Consider the following 23,418-nt stretch of genomic DNA (forward strand, 5'->3'; position numbering starts at 1 on the left):
TAAATCCACAGTAACTGAATTTAAACATGCCTGGGATAAACATATATCCATCCTAAGATAAAATACAGAAAATAGTATAAGGGCAGACTAGATGGACCAGGAGGTCTTTTTCTGCCGTCAGTCTTCTATGTTTCTATGTTTCAGGACTGACAGTTTATATAGTAAGTAATGGGATCCCATTACACTAGAAGTGATGAGATCAATTGATTTATAGAAGGGTTTGGAAAAGAGTTCCATTATAGGAGACCTGTTTGCCTAACTCCTGGGTGCTTTGCATTTTGTAATGCTCACAGAGGAAGGTGAGAGCACCACATTGGAGAAGGTCTAACTTTTGGAAAAGAGGCTGTTATAAGAAGAGAGCCCTGCTATTCTATGGCAGCATTAAAAAACATGATGGTAACTTTCCCAAGTTACATAATTTATTAGAACCTTTGGATAGCAGTGGTGTGCGCTCCGAGCTTGAAGGTTTTCCTACAGACATTACATCACCAGACTGAGTAACATCATCAGTGCACTGTTACCTAGTTTGGTAATGAAATATCTGCTAGAAAATCATGTAGCTAAGAGAACACCAATGATTTTCCAATTCAACCCTTAGCTACGGATTTGGTCAGCTGCTGCCCACTTCATCAGGTGCCTGGAGGGGTTCGACTAGCAACAAGCCTGTCTTCGCATCCCTTCCCACGACCCTAGATTTAAACTGGAGGGATGGAACGGAATCAACCTGGTGAAGAAACGAAAGCGCTCCTGAGGAAGAGCAGAGTGTACAGGTAGTCTTCAACTTACAACAGTTCACTTAGTGACTGCTCAAAGTTATAACAGGACACAAAAAGGCGACTTACAGCCATTTTAAACACTTACAACCGTTGATCATTGCCACATGATCAAAATTCAGATGCTTGGCCACTATTCATGTTTATGACCGCCTTCTGCCACATGAATCCCAGCGACCAGTCAGGTCCCACAGAGTTGGCCTTCTCCAAGTTCCGTCAACTAGACAATGTCATTTGGCGGGATCTAGGGGAAGAGCCTTCTCTGGGGGGGGGGCGGCCCTCTGGAATCAGCTCCCCCCAGAGATTCGTACTGCCCCCACCCTCCTTGAAGACTCACTTATGCCACCAGGCCTGGGGCTATTAGATGATGCCCCCTGGCCAATTAATGTGGTGAGAGAATGTGCAGTGAATGGAATGATTGGGGGTTTTTTTAATGGTTTTTTTTTGGGGGGGGGAGTTAGATTTTTAATTAGTTAATTGGATTTAAGATACTGTGTATTGTATATTTTATATGTTGTGACATAACACTCCCAAGTCCTCGGAGTGGGGCGTCATTGAAATCCAATTAACAAATAATAAATAAAATGATGGTTGCTGGGAGGGGGGTGTTTCATGTGATTCCCCTTCTGATAAGCAAATTTCCTTAGGGAGTTGGGCAGCATATAGAGTAAAGTAGAGTGGAGTGGAGTGGAGTAGAGTAGAATTTTATTGGCCAGGTGTGATTGGACACACAAGGAATTTGTCTTGGTGCATATGCTCTCAGCGTACATAAAAGAAACAGATACATTTCTCAAGAATCATGTGGTACAACACTTAATGATTGTCATAGGGGTCAAATAAGCAATGAAGAAACAATCAATATTAATAAAAATCTTAGGATACAAGCAACAAGTTACAGTCATACAGTCCTAAGTGGCAGGAAAAGGAATGATGAGAAAAACTAGTAGAAATAGAAGTGCAGATTTAGTAAAAAGTCTGACAGTGTTGAGGGAATTATTTGTTTAGTAGAGTGATGGCGTTCGGGGGAAAAACTGTTCATGTGTTTAATTGTCTTGGTGTGCAGTGCTCTGTAGCGACGTTTTGAGGATAGGACTTGAAACAGTTTATGTTTAGATTAATAAATAAATTAGATTAATTAATAAACAATACTAAATTCACAACCCCGGTGATTCATTAACAACGGTGGCAAAGAAAAGATGGCAAAATGGGGCAAAAGTCACTTAAACCATGTTTCCCTCAGCAACAACTCTGGGCTCCATTGTGGTCATAAGTCGAGGACTACCTGTGTTTACAACAGTGTTTCCCAACCAAACAAGGTTGGATTTCAACTCCCAGAATTCCCCAGTCAGCATTTGGCAAAATGGGGCAAAAGTCACTTAACCCATGTTTCCCTCAGCAACAACAACCACCGGCCTTCTGCAACGTGCTTCCCCACCTGCCCCGCCACTAGATTGCAATGAGACTTCCACCGCGCTTCCCGGAGCGCCTGAGGCGACTCGGCGAGCCGCCTGGATGAAAGGTGACGCGCGCCCCAAACAGGAGGCGCGAGAGGCGGGGCTGCCCCGCGGGTGCGGCCGGTAGATTCCCGCGGGGTGGGCGGGAGGGAAGGGCCGGCTGTTGCTGTCGCCGCCGCGCTCCTCCGCCAGGAGGTGGAGACTCGGCCCAGCCCCTCAGCAGGTCCCTCAGCCCAGCCCAGTTCAGTCCGTCCCGGCCGAGCGCGGCCGACAACTGCCCGTCAAGGTCCGCTGTCTCTCTGTCTCTCTCTCTCGCCCAGCCACCATGGCAGTCCCCGTCTCCAGTTCCGAGTCCGGCTACATCCGCACCGTCTTGGGCCAGCAAGGTCTGGACGAGCGGGACAGTTCCACGCTCGCCTTGCCGTCGAAGCTGTCGTGCGAGAGAGCCGAAGCGCAGAAGTCGCTCCGCATCCAGCGGCAGATTGAGCAGACCTTGGCCCGGAAGAGCAGGGGCTCCCTAGTCAACGGTGAGTGCCTCCGGTCGGCAGGGAAGCGGCTTCCCTCGGTCTCCCCCCACCCTCCCCGCCTCCAGCTTTTTCAGCGGAGCGAAGGGTTTCCTTTCGAGCAAGGGTCCTCAAACTTGGCAACTTTAAGACTTGTGGACTTCAACTCCCAGAATTCCCCAGCCAGCATAGTCCACAAGCATAACTGGCTGGAGAATTCTGGGAGTTGAAGTCCACAAGTCTTAACGTTGCCAAGTTTGAAGACCTCTGCTAGAGTCTCCTTTCCCTTCGCCCTTAAGGTGCGAGAAACAATTTTTACAACGCCTCCGTTTCTTCCTTTATTGTGGGAATTTTTTAAAAAAATCTCCTTGTGGTTTTTTTTTTAATTGGGCCCTTGTAAAACTGCCGGCAAAGAGCCAGGGGGGAAAAACGGATGAAAAACTTAAGGGAAAGTTTTGTAGGAACAAAAGTGTTTTGCAGAGTGTTCTTGGTGTAGGCAGGCAGCGGAGTACCTGAATTGACCCCCTGCAGCAAACAAACTTTTAACTTTCTGAAACTTTTAACTTTGGACTGGATTAGAGAGAGACCTTTAAAATCAGCAAAGGCACCTTTAATGCAATCTCTTGTTTACAGGGAATTTTAAAAGTTGCACAATCGGCAACATTTGTAAATCTGTACAATTTAGCCGGTCACTTTTACAGCTCATCAGCAAGTCTTGGCCATTGCTTTCAAACAGGCTTAGAGAAAGGTATTTGAGTACCGGCTTGGTGTAGCTGTTAAGGTATAATTTAGGAGAGTGTGAGTTCTAATCCTGCTTTTAGTTATAAAGCTGGCTGGGTGGCCCCCTCTCTCTCTATCCCAGGAAGGCAGCAATGGCAGGCTACTTAGAAACATAGAAGAGTGACGGCAGAAAAAGACCTCATGGTCCATCTAGTCTGCCCTGATATTATTTCCTGTATTTTATCTTAGGATGGATATATGTTTACCTCAGGCATGTTTAAATTCAGTTCCTGTGGATTTACCAACCACGTCTGCTGGAAGTTTGTTCCAAGCATCTACTACTCTTTCAGTAAAATAATATTTTCTCAAGTTGCTACTTCTAAAACAAAAATGTGGCCAAAAAAATTGCAGGAAAAATGACAGATAGGGAAGTGTATGGAGGACAAGGCTATTAAATGTGTTACTAATAGTTAACAAAGCTATAGGATATAGTGTGTGTCAATTGCCAGGGAACGCAAGCTGTTTTCTTGAGATATAAAGTATGTCTCATAATGTTGTGGGGACATTATGCTGGTCTGGTTTGTGGTTAAAGCAGCCAATTCTCTAAGTAGATGAATCCATAATTTCTATCCCACCGTCTCTTCAAAAGTTTAAAATAGATAAGGGATCTCCAACCTTGGCAACTTTACGATTTATGGATTTCAATCCCAGAATTCTGAGAGTTGAAGCCCACAAGTCTTAAAGTTGCCAAGGTTGGAGACGCCTGGCATAGATGACTATCTTATTCCCATCCCCCTTCTCAATAAGCCTGTGGAAGAGAGGGTCTGATCCAAGTTAGCCAATAAGGTTCTTGGTTGAGTGGAGAAATTTGAACCTGGGTCTCACTAGAGTAGGTCAATATTCTCAGTTTGTTAACTCTATTAACAGTACAACCTGTGAGGGGGTCCTTCCCCCTGTTCCTCCTTCGTTTTCAACTCTGACTTTTTCAATTTCATATACAGTATATTACTAAGTCACCTTGCCAAAAAGTGAGTCACTGGGAGTTGGGATGCATATAAATTTAATAAACCATTATTATTAACATTGAGGAAGGAGCCAGTGTCCATATAAACCACCCCAATTTAGAGATGGATTATTTAGTTCATTGAAAATAACCTTTTTAGATATAGTAGTATGGACCATTTTCAGATTTATAGTACAGCTGCGTCACCTTTCACCCATGACTAAATCTTTGAAATATGGATCAATGTAACAACAGTTAAAATTATTAAGGGTATTCCTCAACTAACAACAGTTCATTTAGTTACCGTTCAAAGTCACAACAGGATTCCCAGATACCAGTTGCCAAGTACAGTATCTGGATTTCGGTCACAGGATCACAAGGATGCTGCAATGGTCATAAGAATGAAAAAGGTCATAAGTTCTTTGATAGTAATTTGAAAAAGACTGGAACAGTATAATCCTATTAATACCATTCAATAAAGTGGTGTTTATCACCACCCAAGTTTGTGGTGACTTGTGTTCTGTCTCCCATCCTCAGCTGGGCCTTCAGTTGTGCAAGTTGTGAACACCATCTTGATTTTTGTTGGTCCATGGCTGTATATGATGTGCAAAAGGTGCTTTAATTTCCCCCCACATCACCCACCCAACTACTCAAAAAGAGACCATACTAATCAACTATGTCATCAGATTCCTCCAAACTGCCTTGATGTTTCAGTATTAAGTGTGTAGTACAGGGGTAGCCAAAGTTGCCTCTTCTTTGACTTGTGGACTTCAACTCCCAGGATTCCTGAGCCAATCATACTAGCTCAGGAATTCTGGGAGTTGAAGTCCACAAGTCTTAAAGTCACCAAGTTTGGAGACCCTTGGTGTAGTATTTAGTATTAGTCAAGTGATAGGTGTTTGAAATATATAAAAGTGAATTTGAATTGAATTGAATGTATTAGATTTGTATGCCGCCCCTCTCCGAAGACACGGAGGCCTTTGAGGGTACATTCATTTGGAGCTGTTGTTTCAGCCTCCATATTATCCCTTGGCAAATATTATTTTGTTACTTGGTATGTATTTAGTGAAGAAATCGGAGCTTGCTATTTTCATAACCCGCTAAAAACAATGTACGGTATAGAATTGCATAAAGCATGATTTGTCAACAATCGAGTAAGGAATATACTTATCACTCCTGACTGAAATGTTTGGAGACTTTCCCCCCCAAAAAACTATTTGAAGCTCTGGCTTTTCATTCAAGAATGGAAGCTTGTCTCTATTAGCTGTTTCTCTAAATGTAAAGACTGAATGTTCCCCTAGGGTGACAAGTTTATGACTAATGCCTGTCACTAGTCAATCTTGGATACTGTCTCCAGTCAATCTTAGATACACTCCTTGCCCTGAAGGTACCAACTATAAAATAATCTACCTCTCTTTGTTTTATCTCTTTACAACATAGGTAATTGTAAGAGTTCTGCATAGTATATAGAAGAGGTAGACTGCTATGACCTCTTTATGACCTATGGACTTCAACTCCTAGAATTCCTGGGATGCTGGCTCAGGAATTCTGGGAATTGAAGTCCACAGGTTATATAGGGATAATAGTTTCCCACCTCTAGTAAATAAGCTATCAGCCTCCAAGTTTGCTATGAAACATCACAATTGTTTCTTTTCTTGTTTCAGGTCAGAAAGTGCTAAAAGGGTAGCCAAAATGTGTGTAGAGGCTTATATAGATTTAGATGACACAAGACAGGTTCCCGAATTCTTTTAATTGTGAAGTTGAGATAAATTTGTTTTGAGACTTTAGGGGTTATTTTATGCAAATATATGCCATTTTGCACGTGTATATGATATAGTCACTGGCCAAAATAAAGCAATGTTGATTGATTGATATAGATTAATTGTAGGAAGAGTGCCCTTCTCTTTGCAATATTGCAAAGCAAGTGAACCTCTGCTTTTACTATTTTTCAAACTGGACTTGGATTATTATGGTTTTTTACTGAAGTTTCTTTCTTAGCATAGTTTCTTCATAGAAGTTTCTTTCCTACATGGTATAGGACCAGACTATCTCCAAGACCACCTTCTGCCGCATGAATCCCAGCGTCCGGTGAGGTCACACAGAGTTGATCTCCTTAGGGTCCCGTCGACCAAACAATGCCGGCTTGCGGGACCTAGGGGAAGAGCCTTCTCTGTGGGGGGCCCGGCCCTCTGGAATCAACTCCCCCCCCCGGAGATCAGGACTGCCCCCACCCTCCTTGCCTTCCAAAAAAGTTTAAAAACTCATCTTTGCCGTCAGGCCTGGGTTTTTTAGATCTCCTGCCCTGACTAATGAATGTTTCTAGTATGATTGTCGAATGCATGGTTCTGATAGCTTTTTTTAATATTAGAATTTTTTATAGAATTGTTTTAAATGTACTATTAATTGGATTGTTTATTATTGTTTTCTGGTTTTTGTATATGCTGTGAGCCCCCCAAATCCCCGGAGAAGGGTGGCATACAAATCCAATTAAATCTTAAATCTTGGTTCTTGCTGTTAGCTTGTAAGTCATTTGAATGTCAGATTAGTCTTATTCTAGTTTAAATACCCAATCATGGGACACTTTTTATTTAGCTTCAGTGCATATTAAATCATTGGGATTCAAGATGTTGTTTGAATTGTTCTAATGGGTGATTTATTTAATGAAGTAGGGTTAAAGACAACCTGACCTAGGACAATGCGTGATCCAAGTTATCTCTTAGGTTAACTTACATTATAGTGTTTGTTCCAAAGATAGAACAAAGTAGAATTTATGATTATGATCAGAAATTCTCAGAGGAAAGTTGAGCTATTAAAACTTTTTTATTTATTTAAAGCTGACATTTTTGTAACTAATTTTTAAGACAGTAGTTGATCCAATATTAGGATGTGAACGATACATTATAGTTAATCCAAAACTATGTACATCAGTGAATGGGTCTAATGTTTGATACTTAATCTCCTGTAAAAATACATACAGTACTATGATTTCTTAAAGGCTCTTACTTTGTCCTAACCACCAGTCAAATACTGTATGGGAAAGTCTTCTTTTACAGTTGAATTAGTAGTAGCTTACATTATTTCTTAAATGACAGTAGTCTATTGCCTTAAAAATTTCAGCCAGCTTTTGGTTCACAAAAGCATTTTTAAAAAAAAGAAAATAAATCACAAGGCTGAGCTTTTATCAACTTTCTCCTGAGCTTTTATAGTAGTCTGTCCTTTATTTACCTCTTATTTAATATTATGCTTTTGAATTGCATAGCTGTCTTATTCTTATTGCAACAGTAAGTGGAAGTGCTTTAAGCAAAAGGATTATCTATTGGCTCATTTCCCAATGTATTTGAAAGTGTGAGTGTTTAAGAAACACAGGACCTATCCACCAGTGGATTTCTTAAAAGAACATGTAGCTGCCTGAAGGCAAGAACTATAAATAATAATAATAAATTCAATGGATCCTGGAAGTAAGTACAAAAGTGTCAGGCTTAATATAAAAGTGACTCAAGAATATACTGTATTAACTGGGAATAGAATATAATTTTATTGGCCAAGTGTGATTGGACATACAAGGAATTTGTCTTGGTGCATATGCTCTTAGTGTACATAAAGGAAAAAATATGTTCGTCAAGAATCATAAGGTACAACACTTAATGGTAGTCTGGTACAAATAAACAATCAACTCATATTTGGGATCAGTTGAATGGATACCAGCAACAAAGTTACAGTTCTACAGTCATTAGTGGGATGAGATGGGTGATGGAAATGATGAGAAGATTAATAGTAGTGCAGACTTAGTAAATAGTTTGACAATGTTGAGGGAGTTATTTGTTTAGCAGAGTGATGGCATTCGGGGAAAAACTGTTCTTGTGTCTAGTTGTTTTGGTGTGCAATGCTTTATACCTTCTTGGATGCAAGGAGTCAGTAAATATTTTCACAGGCCTCTTTTTGACAGGTCCTCAATGAAAGGCAGGTTGGTAGCAACTTTAAAAAAAATATTTTTATTAACTGTGGTTACACACATGATCTCATTAACTTTTTCTGCATCTGCAACGATTTCCACTGTTATATATTGTTTTTAAATTTAACCAAAGAGGCAGGAAAGTAAATACATGGTTACTTTAATTAATTAAGTGATGATAAGTTTGGGTGAATCTGCAAGGAGAGGGAGAGACTCAATTCTGTAAGATTAAGGGTGCAGCTTTATCATCTACGGAGTCTACGGAGAGGGGCGGCATACAAATCCAATAAATAATAATAATAATAATCCAAGCTCTGTACTGTCTAGAACAGGGGTGTCAAATTCAAGGCCCAGGCCCCATGGGGTACTTAAATATGGCTTGCGGGGGCTACCCTGGAAACAGCGAAGGACCAATCTCTGCCAGGGAAAATGGAGCTCAGCAACTGAACTCTGTTTTTGCTGAAAGAGGGTTGCAGCTGAAAAGGCTCGGGAGCCATTTTTCGCTAGCAAAGTGCTCAGGCCACCACAGGTGTCCCTTACACGAGTGATGACAAACCCCATCCCGCCCCCAAAGTCAAACACAACCTTGATGCGGCCCTCAATGATCAAGTTTGACACCTCTGCTCTAGAAAGCATTGAGACATTTCAATACTGGCATTTTTTGTGATTCTTTTTGCCTATTAATACAGATTAAAACATGTCTTTATCTGAGGCTGGCCAATGAGCTTGATTCAAAATTGGCCTTGGGCCCATAGGCAGAAATAAATCTGGTAGAAATATTTAATTTAATTTAATTTACTTCTAAGCCTCCCAACTCCTAAAGGACTCTGGGCAGCCTACAATCATAGACAATATAATACAGAGCAAAATATAGTAATGAATAACACAATACTGTAAATAATAAATATAAACCGGTAAAAAAACCCAAATACAACATTCATTCATTCATTCATTCAGAAAGTAATGCACCACATTTTTTTCTTCAACAGTTATTTATTGAACATAATGAAATTTACACACAAGAAAGAATGATGTCTATTCTACACACCCTATTTTTCCATGTAATCTCCATCTTGTTCTATGGCCTTCCTCCTGCGAGACACAAGGGCGTGTATGCCCTGTCAGTACCACTCCTTGTTCTGGTCATAAAGCCATTTCTGCACAATGCGAATCACCTCTTTGTCATCCTCAATGGCCTCACCCTCTGTAACTGTACTTCTGTCGACTGCAGATTCTCCATAAACTGTGCACAAATGTTTGTGAATGTTCCCAACAGTTTCTTTCTCTGCAGTGAGAAATTAAATGACAACACGTTGCTTGTAACGTACATCACTTATAGATGCCACTTTGAAACACTGCTGCAGCTACGCTATCTGTCTGAAGAAACACAAAATTTACACACGCACTCCTGACAAATCAAATAATGTATATCTAAAGTTTCTCATTACTGTAGGCTGAGAAAAAAAAAGTGGTGCATTACTTTCTGGGCGACCCTCGTAGTATAACTCTCTCATTAGAATACAGTGATCCCTCTATTATCGCGAGGGTTCCGTTCCAAGACCCCTCGCGATAATCGATTTTTCGCGATGTAGGGTTGCGGAAGTAAAAACACCATCTGCGCATGCACGCCCTTTTTTCTATGGCCGCGCATACATAGATGGTGGAGTTTGCGTTCCCCGCCGCCCACGCAAAGGGGAAACCCCAATTCGGCTCCTCATTGCTGCTGCGCTACCGAGCAGATCAGCTGCTGGGCGACCGAAGGAACCTTTCCTGGGTCTTCCCCCTCTTGCTGGCGGGCGGGCGAGCGGCGGGCATCAGCGAGGAGCCGGGGTTTCCCCTTTGTGTGGGCGGCCGGGAAGACCCAGGTTGGGGATTCGGGGGGGTGCTGGGAAGCCCCTCAGGCCGGCTGCGACCCTTTAAAACAGCCGCGCCGCTTCCCAGCTGACTCCCGAAGCCAAACCCGGAAGTGGTTTTTTAAAAAATTAATATATTTTTAAAAATCGCGATATAGCGTTTCGCGAAGATCGAGATCGCGAAACTCGAGGGATCACTGTATACCTGTAACTGAGAAAGCCTAAGAACACTGTGAAACATTTGCAATTTATGTTTAGTGGCAACAGCTTTTTGTTTCCTTGTCGCTTTTTCTACCTTATAATTTCAGATCACTTTGCATTGTTGAGAGGCTGCTTTCTGGAGACTATAATATCCATACAGTAATTCCTGTAAATGCTAGAGTAAATGTTTAAAGAACTGTAATGCGATTGAAGTTCCTCAGTACAGGAACTGCATAATTATACATTAAAGTAGGCTTTATTGCACATGCACCGGTTTGAAGTTAAAAGAAGTTAGACCACAACATAAGACCTGCAATCCTCAAAAGTGATGATCTGTAGATAGGAGTCTGTTTCAGGGATTTCTTTATATAGCAATGGATTTTCATACACAGGAAAAAAATAATTCTGCATCATTCTTCAGTTCTTTTCATGCAGAAGTTCTTCAGTGCTAAAAGTGTGACACTAGGCTACATATCGGATATTGTTCCTTTTCTATATACAGAACAAAAGCTTTCTGTTTTGTATGAACAATTAATTTCAAATTTACTTGCGCAGATAGGGCATATAATTCCATGGGGATTATGCAACTAAGAAATTAATTACATCAATTATTTTGGATGTTGCCCTGTTTTCCTTGGCACATAATTTTTTTCTCTTCCAATAACTCTCTGTTGGAAATTACATTTTTAAGGGAAGTGTTTTAAATATATTTTAGTAGGTTAAGTAAACTGTAGATATATAAAATGTTGCCTTATTTTTCTTGGAACACTGGAATCTTTATGGATCAACCAGGCTTCAATTATCAATAAACAATATCTTTTGACAACAAATCTGTCAAACTGAATAAACAAGTGTGGTAAAATGGCCCTGCATAGTTTAAAAATGTGTTTTGTTGTTTATAGAATTATGGGTCAAAGAACTTAATTTCTTGATCTCAAATACGTGGTCTAAGAAGAATGAATGAAATGAAAGCAAGGAGAGAATGTTATTGAAGACCTTCAACAGCTGGAAAATAATGGATCTGGGGGGGGGGGGTTGTGAGCTTAATGAGCAGAATTTGAAACCTGGATAGAGTTGGGCTCCTGAAATTGGAACGTAATGCCAAATCGCAACATCAAATCCTTATATAGAGTACTTGATTTCACCATGTGCTGCTTCTTGTTGGCGGGATATTTATTGTAAACTAACCATTTTGTGAGGATCCCAATGATAGACTGCTGGTTTTCTAACTCTGAAGACAAGGCGTCTGGCTTTAAACTGATAAGATCCCTTCCTTTTTACTTTGAAATCTCATCTCTGTACTTTGCCTTTGTTCTAAATAATTGCTTTTCCTCTGAGGGAGAGGAAAATAAATAAAATAAGGGTTTATGGCACCTTAAAGGCTAACCGATTTATGGTGACATAAGCTCTCACGGAGTGGAAGCTGCTTCATTTGATGAGGCATATATTAGTCTCCCCCCTCCCCCCCCAAAAAATGATTTCTAATATGCTATACTAATATCTGTATGTGTGAGAGAGAGTTTGCTATAACAAATTACAGCGCTTCAGTATGCCAAAAGTATTCAGGAGATACTATTGATATGTAAAAATTGTCCAAGTTTTATGCAAAGGAAGTTATCCAAAATCCCACTTACCAGATGCTAAATGCTGAGTTCGGGGTAACCCAATGATTAAATCAGATGTAAACCCTTGAGAAGCTATCTACTAATTTGTAAATGAATTGCTAAACTGTATCCAGACAGGCAAAGCCTTGGTGTATTTGTAGGCAAACACATCCGCTTATGTTTAAATTAGATCAGGGTAGTTTTTATGCAGAGATGGAAGTATATGGAATGAAGGATGAATGAGACCTCTGTGGCAAGAGTCTGCCTCTGTTTCCCTTGACAGCTGAACCTTGAAACAATGCAGATAAAGCATCTTTATTGTTTTGTTTTTAGTATTTCCTATGAAGACTTATTTGAGTAATTAATATGCAGCTCCCTTTAGCTCTTTTTTTTTTCCCCATAAGGGAGTTTCCATCTAGATTCACTCTGTTCTCTTTCACCCAAATGATATGGTTTGTGCTCTTGCAAAGAGATTCAAATTCTTTTAAGAATAATTAATGGGTCCTTGCAACAGGGAAATTAATATTTTCCCTGTTGTTGCAGGCTTACTCAGTCTTTATCACTGACCACCTTTATTAATTGGGGTAACCGGATCGGGAGGTTGTATAACATTTGTGAAAAGGAATTTGGGCGGTTTTGCCAACAGTGGATGTCCACTGTTTATCAGCATAATGCTCACTGCAATGGGATGTAAGGAAAGGAAGGGAACAGTTGTATCTCAAACAGTCCTTGAAACTTTAAATACTGTTTATGTGCAAAAGTTCTTACAAACCTTTGTATGACATTAAGACACAGAAAGGCATCACTGGAGACTTACCAGAGGCAAATGTTGTTATGCCCAGAACTAAATGATAAGACAGCATGGATTTAGGTGGTAGATCAGGACATAATGCTGGTGGGCACCATGCCACCCAAATTAAAACTTTTTAAAACATGAAAATGAAAATAACGCTCTGAATACAGTACAGCCATTTTTGACCTCCCAAAGCCCTGCCCCCATATCCCATTTTGGGGTGAAAAATGGCCCTCTTTTTTTTTTTTTTTTTGCAAAAATGGTGGCATTTGGGGGGCAAAAACCCCTCTGCACATGCTACTTTTTTAAAAAAACAGGCCCATTTTTCCAAAAAAAACCCACCCAGGGTGCTCAGACGGTTTGTGAGGCCTGCAGAGTGCTTCTGGGGGTTGTTGTGGTTGGCTCTGGCCCAGCTCCTGCCCCAGGGAATGTGGAGGTGGATGCAGGGGAAAATTCAACATGTCACAGGCCTATGTTATTGCCAACAGAGTCAGTTCAGAGTTTAGTTTCCTCGGACGAAGAAGAAGGTGGGAGCGACTTGGAAGAGGGGGGCTTGGCACACAGCCCAGGCAGTCAATCTCCATTATCTTCCATTGATTCAGATGAAGACGTCTTGGACCCACGCAAGCACAGAATTATGCGTGGAAGAGACCAAGTAAGGACATATTACCAGAGATAAGAGAGGCCACCTGTGTTTGGGTGGGGCTCCAATAATTAGGGCTGCTGCTATAAATAGCAGCGTGTGGGTTTGGCCGTTGTGGAAGAGTATCTGATTGCAGTTCTTCAGGAATTGTGCCTTGACTTTGTTTGTTGATTTTTCACATCTTTGAAACCAACGCAGAGCAAAGTGTGTGGGTGTTTCACTTTGGAAGAAGAAGGGGTGTGAAGTTTCTTCACAGCTGCTAGCTAAGTACTTAAAGACTGATTAAGGGAAATTGTACAGACCACCCGGTTGTTTTGGGACGAGTGCTCTTTGCAATACAAAAAGAGTGCTCAGTTTATTTTGAATTTTGTGATAAAGATCATTGTTTTGAATTTTCAAATGTGTGTGTGTCTGAAATTTGTATCCTTGAATTTTCGGGAGACTCCTACCAGAGAGCCCAGCAGAACAGGGGTTGGGAAAGACAAAAAACCTTTTCTTACTTACCTCTTCAAATCATGGTGACTCTTACACATGTGTCTTATAGTCTAAAAATACAGTATATATGTAAAAAAATGCTCTTATTCTATGACCTTCAACTTTCCCTATGTTCTTGTTTAAATTAAAACTAAAACATCTAGTGAGGGAAATCATATCACCATAGTACTTAATTTTGTATTTCAGTTCTGCTGTACATTTTGGGCATCTTGCTACTCGCACTCAAGAATATTACAACGGACATAAATATCAGTATTCCAGTTTAATGAACTGAATTTGGTATGCTGTAAACCTTAGGGTGAGACACCTAGCCTGAGAGAATTTATTAAAAAATAAATTAGAACAGAAATCCGATTGTAATCAAAGAAATAGGACAGCTCAAATAACTCGCTCTTTCAGGAATGCAAGACAAAACTTGGTCCCTGCCTCTCACATTTTCTGCAGAAATGCTTCACTTTCCAGGTACGGGTAAAGAGTTTCATTAATCTACAATTCTGTCCCACAGTGTATCTGCCATATGTTCCTTCTAATCTACACAGTTTGCTGGTGGTCTCAGGATGACTGGGGAGAAAGATTAAGGAATGCTTGCTCTGCTTCCAATTGAAAGATTCCAGAGCATGGGAAAGTAATGAAGGATCAATAGCTGGAGTCAATGTAGAATAAGCAAAAGTTTATTGATACAAGAGACAGCCAGACTACACCAAGAGTGTAAGAGTGGACAGATACATTCTTATAGGAACGTTGTTGTTTTTTCAGTTTAAAGATAATGATGCATCTTATTTGGAGATGGCTTATGTCCTGTTTAACCATGTTGCAGAATTCTGTCTGATGGTGTTATTTATCTTAGAAGTGGGAAACCTATGAACTTTTTACTGGTCTGAATCAAATGCTATTGTTTCATGTCCACTCAGACTCCCTGAGATCAAGCTCAAATATTTAGCTTAACCCATAATGGATTTAACCTGATTAATGCTGATGAAATCAGTGTTCCAGGGATGATCGTGCATGATAGTGATAATTGGGTTGCTGTGTTTGTTTAGTTTTGCCATGATAAGCAAGAATTTTCTCTGCAGTAAGAGGCAAACATCCCAAGGTATATCCTCAAACCAGCTTGGAAAGTAGAATCGCTGTGGCATCTGCAAACATAGAATTTAATTGTGTCGGTTTGTCTGTCTATGTATCATCAGTCTACTCATCCATCCATCCATCCAACTATCCAGTTTATATGCCACCGGTATTCATATCATAGAAACATAGAAACATAGAAGTCTGACGGCAGAAAAAGTCCTCATGGTCCATCTAGTCTGCCCTTATGCTATTTTCTGTATTTTATCTTAGGATGGATATATGTTTATCCCAGGCATGTTCAAATTCAGTTACTGTGGATTTATCTACCACGTCTGCTGGAAGTTTGTTCCAAGGATCTACTACTCTTTCCGTAAAATAATATTTTCTCATGTTGCTTCTGATCTTTCCCCCAACTAACTTCAGATTGTGCCCCCTTGTTCTTGTGTTCACTTTCCTATTAAAAACACTTCCCTCCTGGACCTTATTTAACCCTTTGACATATTTAAATGTTTCGATCATGTCCCCCCTTTTCCTTCTGTCCTCCAGACTATACAGATTGAGTTCATTAAGTCTTTCCTGATACGTTTTATGCTTAAGACCTTCCACCATTCTTGTAGCCCATCTTTGGACCCGTTCAATTTTGTCAATATCTTTTTGTAGGTGAGGTCTCCAGAACTGAACACAGTATTCCAAATGTGGTTTCACCAGCATTCTATATATATATCTCCATATATATATACATGTGTTATATTTTTTCTAGGAATATTCTTTACTATTTTAATGCTGCCTCCTTAATTGCCTAATTTTGTCACATGGGTCTACCACCTTTACCTTTCCATTTTCCATTAATTTAGTCGGTGTTGCATTTCTCCTATATATATTCATTTTCTATCCAATCGTAAAATCTCCCCCAAGCTTTAAAATATTCTGAATCTTCCTTATCTTCAATTGTCATTGTCAATCTATACATTTCTGGACAATCCAATATTTTCTTAATTACCTCTCCTTTCCTGCTTTCTACAAATGTTGAAGTTCTTTTAAACATGTTAATACAAATTGTCTGCAAGTTTTGACGATAGTTGGCACAAAAATTTCCACTGCTAAGCAAAGCTTTTATTAAATGAGTCACACCTGTTTTATGAATTTCCTTGCCATGGTTGTTAAGCGAATCACCCTAAATGTTAAGTGAATCATACAGTCCTAAAGTGAATCTGGCTTTCCCATTGACTTTACTTGTCGGAAGCTGCCTGGGAAGGTTACAAATAGCAATTTAATTTAATTTAATATATTAGTTTTGTATGTAGATTTGTATGTTATTTGTAATAACAATGTACAAATACAATATTTAAAAACACAATTTAAAAACCCTTATTAATAAAATAATCACACTACACAATCAAACCATACATAAAGCAGTAGTTACAATTTTCCCGTGCCTGGTGGCAAAGGTGAGTTTTCAACAACTTACGAAAGGCAAGGAGGGTGGGGGCAGTTCTGATCTCCGGGGGGAGTTGGTTCCAGAGGACCGGGGTCGCCACAGAGAATGCTCTTCCCCTGGGGCCCCCGACATTGCTTAGTCGACAGGACCCGGAGAAGGCCCACTCTGTGGGACCTAATCGGCCGCTGGGATTTGTGCGGCAATCACACAATCTAAGAACACCACAACTCACAAATACATGCTGGTTGCCAAGTGCCAAAATTTTGATCGTGTGAGTTTGGAGTTTTGATCATGTGAGTGTGGAAATGCTGTGACTCTTTTAAACATCAGGGGCAGTCATAAGTCACCCTTTTTTTAAAAGTTGTTGAAACTTTGAATAGTCACTAAACAAATGGTTGTAAGTTGAGGATTACTCTTCTTTTTATTTCTCATTAATCCTGGTTTGGCTTTCCAGTTGATATAATCCAGCAGCTTCAAGTCCACTGTTACAGGTAGTCCTTAATATACGACCACAATTGAGCCCAAAAATTTGTTAAGTGAATTTTGTCTCATGTTACAACTTTGTTAACTGAACCACCGCTGTTGTTAAATTAGTAAATACCAATGCTTACTAAGCAAAGACAATGGAGAACCCAGATTCACTTACCAATGTTTAAGTGAATCTGGGTTCTCCATTGTCTTTGCTTGTCGGAAGGTCACGAAATGACTCCTGAACTCTGCAACCGTCATAAATACAGGTCAGTTGTTAAGCATCTGAATGGGAATCATGAGGATGCTGCAATGGTCATAAAGTGGGGGAAATGGTCATAAGCAGCATCAGGTTGCTACCTAGTACGTACCACACTGCGCACCAGTAGTGAAAATGGAGATGCATGCACAGTTCTAGGCGATATTTTGCTTCTGCGCATGTGCATGAAGCAAAAACTTACAGGGAACTGCACATGTGTGCAAGATTTCAGCAATTTTTGGGTTCTGCGCATGTGCAGAAGCAAAAAAAAAATATCACCGAAATCTTGTGGAATGCACACACATGCATGCTGGCAACCCGAAGTTGCACGCACATCGCACCGGAAGTGGCAGTAACTTGCAACCCCTGTCTGGTCATAAGTCACTACAGTGGTACCTCTACTTAAGAACTTAATTCGTTCCGTGATCAGGTTCTTAAGTAGAAAAGTTTGTAAGTAGAAGCAATTTTTCCCATAGGGATCAATGTAAAAGCAAATAATGCGTCCAAACCCATTAGGGAAGAAATAAAAGCTCGGAATTTGGGTGGGAGGAGGAGGAGGAAGAAGAGGAGGAGGACAGTCGCTGCCCAGAGCGGAGGGAGCGTTTCTTTTCTCTGGGCGTTGGCAGAGGTTTATTCCCTCTCCAAGCGCCCAGAGAAAGAAAAATGCTTTGGTCGCTCTGGACTGCCAAAGCCACCTTAAGCGCCACCAAAAGGCTCCTCTGGCAGCCCAGAAAAGCCCGAGATGGCTGGGATTAAAGGGAGAATGGCAGGAAACTGGCCAGATCTTTGTACCTCCCTCAAATTTCCTGGGAAATTTTTCCGGGCTCGGGTTCTTAAGTAATAATAATAATAATAATAATAATAATAATAATAATAATAATAATTTATTAGATTTGTTTGCCGCCCCTCTCTGTAGACTCGGAGTGGCTACAGAGTAAAAAATGGTTCTTAAGAAGAGGCAAAAAAATCTTGAACACCCGGTTCTCATCTAGAAAAGTTATTTTTTAAAAAATAATAATAATTTTTATTGATTTTTCATAGAAGACAGACAAGACAAACATACATTGAACATACTTAGGGGCTACAGTTGCCCCACTCAAAATTGAAGTCTTTCTAATACAGAAAAGAAAAACACTAAAATTTGTAAGATCAATATGGAGAGTAGAAAAGAATTTTTTTTCATATATTTAAACTTTTCTTAGAAAAATCAAGTCATATACTTATTACTTTATATTCCAATCATTTTGTATTCTTTTTATTAAGCCATACATAAATCCTTTCCCATATTCTATAATAATCAGATTCTTCTTGATTATTTAAAGTTCTTAAGTAGAGGTACCACTGTATTTTCAGCGAGGTTGTAGTTTCGAACCATCACTAAATGAGCTGTTGTAAGTCAAGGACCACCCATATTATGCGATTTACTGAAAGCTTATTTTCCCTGCATTTTTCTACAGGAGGTTTGCATCGGGCTAGCAGTGTTCCAGAGTATGTATATAAATTAGATGGAATGGAAACAGACTTTGCTTCAAGATCATCTTATGGAACTTCATATTATCAGTCTCATCAGGTAAGAAGTAACACATGGAGGTTTATATGAATGCAGATTAAGTCTTATTTGGCAGCTTGAATGACAGCTTGTTATTAGCGAGAATACCTACTGGGATTTTCTATGGTTTTGCATTTAAAGTGCAAAGATATTTTCTCCATTATTATAAGTTTAGCAACTAGACTTGATAAACTTATATATTAACATCTCTCTGTTTTAAACTTAGCATTTGTGAGAGGTGTTGACTTCAACTCCCAAAATTCTTCAGCTAGTAAAATAAAAATATGTGGGGGGTTTTCCTAAACCTCATCCAATCTTCTTTCCATTCCTTCTCTCTTAGCCCCTTTCTCCCTCTAGGCTTGGCAACACAAAAGAACTCTTATCTTTGCTCAAAAAAATAATAAATTAGCCTCCCTTTGATATCAGAGGAAACTATTTTGAAGTTTTATTGCAACATGGGGAAAGTCATAGGTTTTAAAAGAGGAGATCTCCATGGTTGGGAGAAATATCTCCAGTTCAATGGTTTCTAAATTGGAATAGGAAGACATGAATTCATAGTAATTCCCAACATTCAATTGGTTGCTTAGCAGACATTTAAAGTTACAACAGACCCCAAAAGAGCTATTTATTCTTGGATTTGAAGTTTTGATGTCCACCCCTCCTCCCATGTGACCATATTTAGACCTGTTTGTAGCACCCCATGATTTATAATGGTTTTTCCTGAAACCAGCATTTACTTCCAAATTCCAGCAACAATGCCTTATAGCAAACAATGGGTTTGCCAAACAACCACTACAAAAACATTGTAAAATTAGGTCTAATCATACGGTGATCCACCGTATGACCGTCACAACTCTTGACTGAAATTGTGGACTCACTTATGGGTGTAAGTCGAGGATTTATTTGTACATTGAAGAAATTTGGTTGCAATATTATATGCACTTATTTAATGTTAAGGCATACTTGACTTCTGAATAAACACATTTAGGACTGCATTGTTAATTGCCCACTTTGCTTGCAAAAATTGATTGCATTTTTTCATTACCGAAAATTGTACGTGCTTTGATTAAAGGACAGAAAGAAATCTTATTTTATAAGCATAATCATTTCAAATTTTACAAATGAATTACTATCTTAGCTATATAGTCAAACCAAGGTAGAATCAAAACAAAGACATTTTAAAGAGGAAAAACTGCTTCCCCTTACAGTCTTCTGACTAGGAAGGAATTTAATCCTCATATCAGACTCTGGGGCTTCTGATTGCACATAAGCCAAAAAGAATTTAATCTTTGTTATTATATTTTCCGGGCATAACATGGATCCTGTAGACTCAAGGATTGCAAGGATTAAATTGTATGCCCCAGCTTTAATTACAATGTCTGCATTTGTGTAATTGCTTGCTTTGCCTTGTCATTTCTCCCCTATCCATAATCTACTTTGCACCTGCCTAATTCCTCATGTAGAATTAAACACTATTTCATCTATGTTTCATGCAAGGTTACAACAATTAGGTTACACTGGGAAGGAAAGAATAGGAATGCAATATAAACCTATGAGGAAACAGCAAACTGAAATAACCTTGAAAATTGGGTGACTGCTTGTAGAAATTAGTAATGTAACCTTGTAGGCATGATTCTCACATGTAATCACATTCCAGAAAGAAACACTGCATAAAATGATGAGAGCTGAATGCAAGAAAGGGGGGAATCACAGATAGGATGGTCAATGAACATTGCAGTCCTGTACTTGTATATTCAGAGGAATGGTGGATTTTGGTTTCCCTTTCAACCACCGGATGTAAATCTTTGAGATAGACATTATCTCTCAAACAATAAATTTCAAACAATGTAGAGCGCCTTAAAAGGGGTTTTTCAAGTGAGTACTTGAGATCAGTGAAATATCAACACTAGAATTAAGCTGGAAATATTAGCCAAGAATCATGTGAATAAAAGAATCCCTAAGAATTCCCAATTTTAAGCCTGGACTTTGTGTTGTTGTGACAATGTAGGAATCAATTTTTCCAGCAAGAAAGAGAGAGAGAGAAATAAAGAGAGAACTGAGGCTACTGATCTTTCTGTTCCATGTGACTAGAACATGGAGATAACAAATTGGAGACTCTTTTATTATTTTAGGCGGCAGAGGTGAGTCTTCAACATTTTGTGAAAAGCAAGTAGGATAGGGGCAGTTTGAATCTCCGTGGGAAGTTGATTCCAGAGGGCCGGGACCACTACAGAGAAGGCTCTTCCCCTGGGTCCCGCCAGACGGCATTGTTTTCTAGATGGGACCCAGAGAAGGCCAACTCTGTGGGACCTAATCAGCCACTGGGATTCGTGCGGCAGAAGGCGGTCTCGTAGGTACTCTGGTTTGATGCCATGTAGGGCTTTATAGGTCATTACCAACACTTTGAATTGTGACCGGAAACTGATCGGCAGCCAGTGCAAGCCGCAGAGTGTTGATGAGACATGGACATATCTGGGAAATCCCATGACTGCTCTCGCGGCCGCATTCTGCACGATCTGAAGTTTCTGAACACTTTTCAGAGGTAGCCCCATGAAGAGAGCATTGCAGTAGTCGAACCTCGAGGTGATGAGGGCATGAATATTTTCCACAGATTGAGACAAAAAAGACAAGCTTCCCAAAATATTCCACCTCCTGTTTGTTACTCCTTCATGAGACACTTCTTATTGATTGTGCTTTTCCTGTTTTTGTTTAGTTTTACTTTGTTTGCTTTAACAGATCGGCTCCCAAAGTAGCTATGAAAACGGCTGGGGTCCTCGCAGCCTCCCTTATAGCTACAGGGCAATGGAAGAGAGGTTCCACAGACAGCCTTTGAAGAGATTGGAGGTTTCTCCTGAGAGCAGCCCCGAGAAGCCATTCCTCTTCCACCCTGACGTGCGCTATAACAGGGCTTTAACAGTTCGGCAGAATGAGAGCAAGCGAACCTGTGCCTTGCCGCCAAGATATGCTCGTTCTGAAATCCTCGGCTACACAAGCCGCAGTGCGTCAAGCAGAGGGCCCAGGCTGGTCTACGTTGGGCCGACCAATGAGACGGTGGTGGACAGCATGCCTTTCAACCCGGGAGTGCCACCGTACCAGCGTGTGAGGAATAGCCGGAGTATGAGCAATCTTTTGGAGAAGGAGAATTATCTCACTTCTGGGGCTGCGATGGGCCAAGCCAGGTCTTCTTTGCACTCCCAATTTGCAACCCAGAACAGGCATTCGAGCTGGCAGCAGAATACCGTCAGAAACCACAACACAATGGAAAACTCCCTGCCAACTTCATTCACGGAGACAGGCGGGAAGAGGGTGACAATGACTGCGGCTATGGCCGCTGCTGGAGCAAATGGCATCGTTGAGCAAGAGAGGTTGTATGCCAGCAGATCTCAAATAGGGTATGTTTTGTTTTATTTTATTTTATTTTATTTTAGTTAGTTAGTTAGTTAGTTAGTTAGTTAGTTAGTTAGTTAGTTAGTTAGTTAGTTAGTCCAATACAAATTGAAAGTTAAGGAGAATAAAAATGTGCAGTTGTAAATATCAGGGAAGGGATAGAAGAAGAGATATGAGAATAGAATATATCAATGAAGAGTAGAGGAAGGATATATGGATGGGAGAAAAGATATATAAAATATAGGAGAGACAATTGGACAGGGGACGGAAGGCACACTAGTGCACTTATGCTCGCCCCTTACTGATCTCTAAGGAATCTGGAGAAGTCAACCGTGGAAAGTCTAAGGGAAAAATGTTGGGGGTTGACACCATGGAGTCTGGTAATGAGTTCCACGCTTCAACAACTCGATTGCTAAAGTCATATTTTTTACAGTCAAGTTTGGAGCGGTTGATATTAAGTTTGAACCTGTTGCGTGCTCTTGTGTTATTGCGGTTGAAGCTGAAGAAGTTGTTGACAGGCAGGATGTTGCAGCATATGATCTTGTGGGCAATACTTAGATCATGTTTAAGGCATCGTAGTTCTAAGCTTTCTAGACCCAGGGTTATAAGTCTAGTTTCGTAGGGTATTCTGTTTGGAGTGGTGGAGTGAAGGGCTCTTCTGGTGAAGTATCATTGGACCTTTTCTAGGGTGTTGATGTCTGAAATTCGGTGTGGGTTCCAGACAGGTGAGCTGTATTTGAGGATGGGTCTGGCGAAAGTTTTGTAAGCTCTGGTGAGTAGTGTGATATTGCCAAAGCAGAAGCTACATAGTATCAGGTCTTTGAAGATGCACCACTATTGGCAATGGCCAAGACCAGGGGTGCCAAACTCTATTTCATTGAGGGCTGCATTAGGGTTGCGTTTGATTTGGGGGGAGGGGCTGGAGGGCGTATCCAGGTTGGGCATGGCCAATTCAGTATTACGTGTGCCCTCCGGGGTGCCAAAGCTCTGTTTTCACTGGCAGAGGATTGCAGGAAGTAATCACAGCCAAAAACTGAGTCAGGAGGGTCGCATGCAGCCGTTCAGAGCTCTGTTTTTGCTAGCAGAGGCACCACAGACCAATCCTTCACTGTTTTCGGGGTGGGCCAGATCTAAGCACTCTGAGCCAGATCTGGGACATGAGCTTTGAGCTTGACTCCCCTGCCCAAGACTATTCACCTGGTAGTAGTGCACTTTCAGTTCACATCAAGGCAGTATATAAAACATAAAGATCCTT

General features: G+C 40.5%; 1 protein-coding gene across 1 annotated transcript in view; it reads left to right on the top strand.

Annotated features, from left to right (window-relative positions):
- The first annotated feature begins 2,311 nt into the window (after nucleotides 1-2,311).
- Nucleotides 2,312-23,418, top strand: part of PKP2 (plakophilin 2) — an 80,304-nt gene continuing 59,197 nt past the window's right edge. The window contains exons 1-3 of the mRNA XM_070756356.1: nucleotides 2,312-2,754; nucleotides 18,685-18,797; nucleotides 21,513-22,168. Coding sequence (XP_070612457.1) covers nucleotides 2,553-2,754; nucleotides 18,685-18,797; nucleotides 21,513-22,168 — 971 coding nt within the window. The 5' untranslated portion in view covers nucleotides 2,312-2,552. The remainder of the gene's footprint in view (nucleotides 2,755-18,684; nucleotides 18,798-21,512; nucleotides 22,169-23,418) is intronic.

Source organism: Erythrolamprus reginae, chromosome 6 (genome assembly GCF_031021105.1).
Source record: "Erythrolamprus reginae isolate rEryReg1 chromosome 6, rEryReg1.hap1, whole genome shotgun sequence".
Taxonomy (NCBI): domain Eukaryota; kingdom Metazoa; phylum Chordata; class Lepidosauria; order Squamata; family Dipsadidae; genus Erythrolamprus; species Erythrolamprus reginae.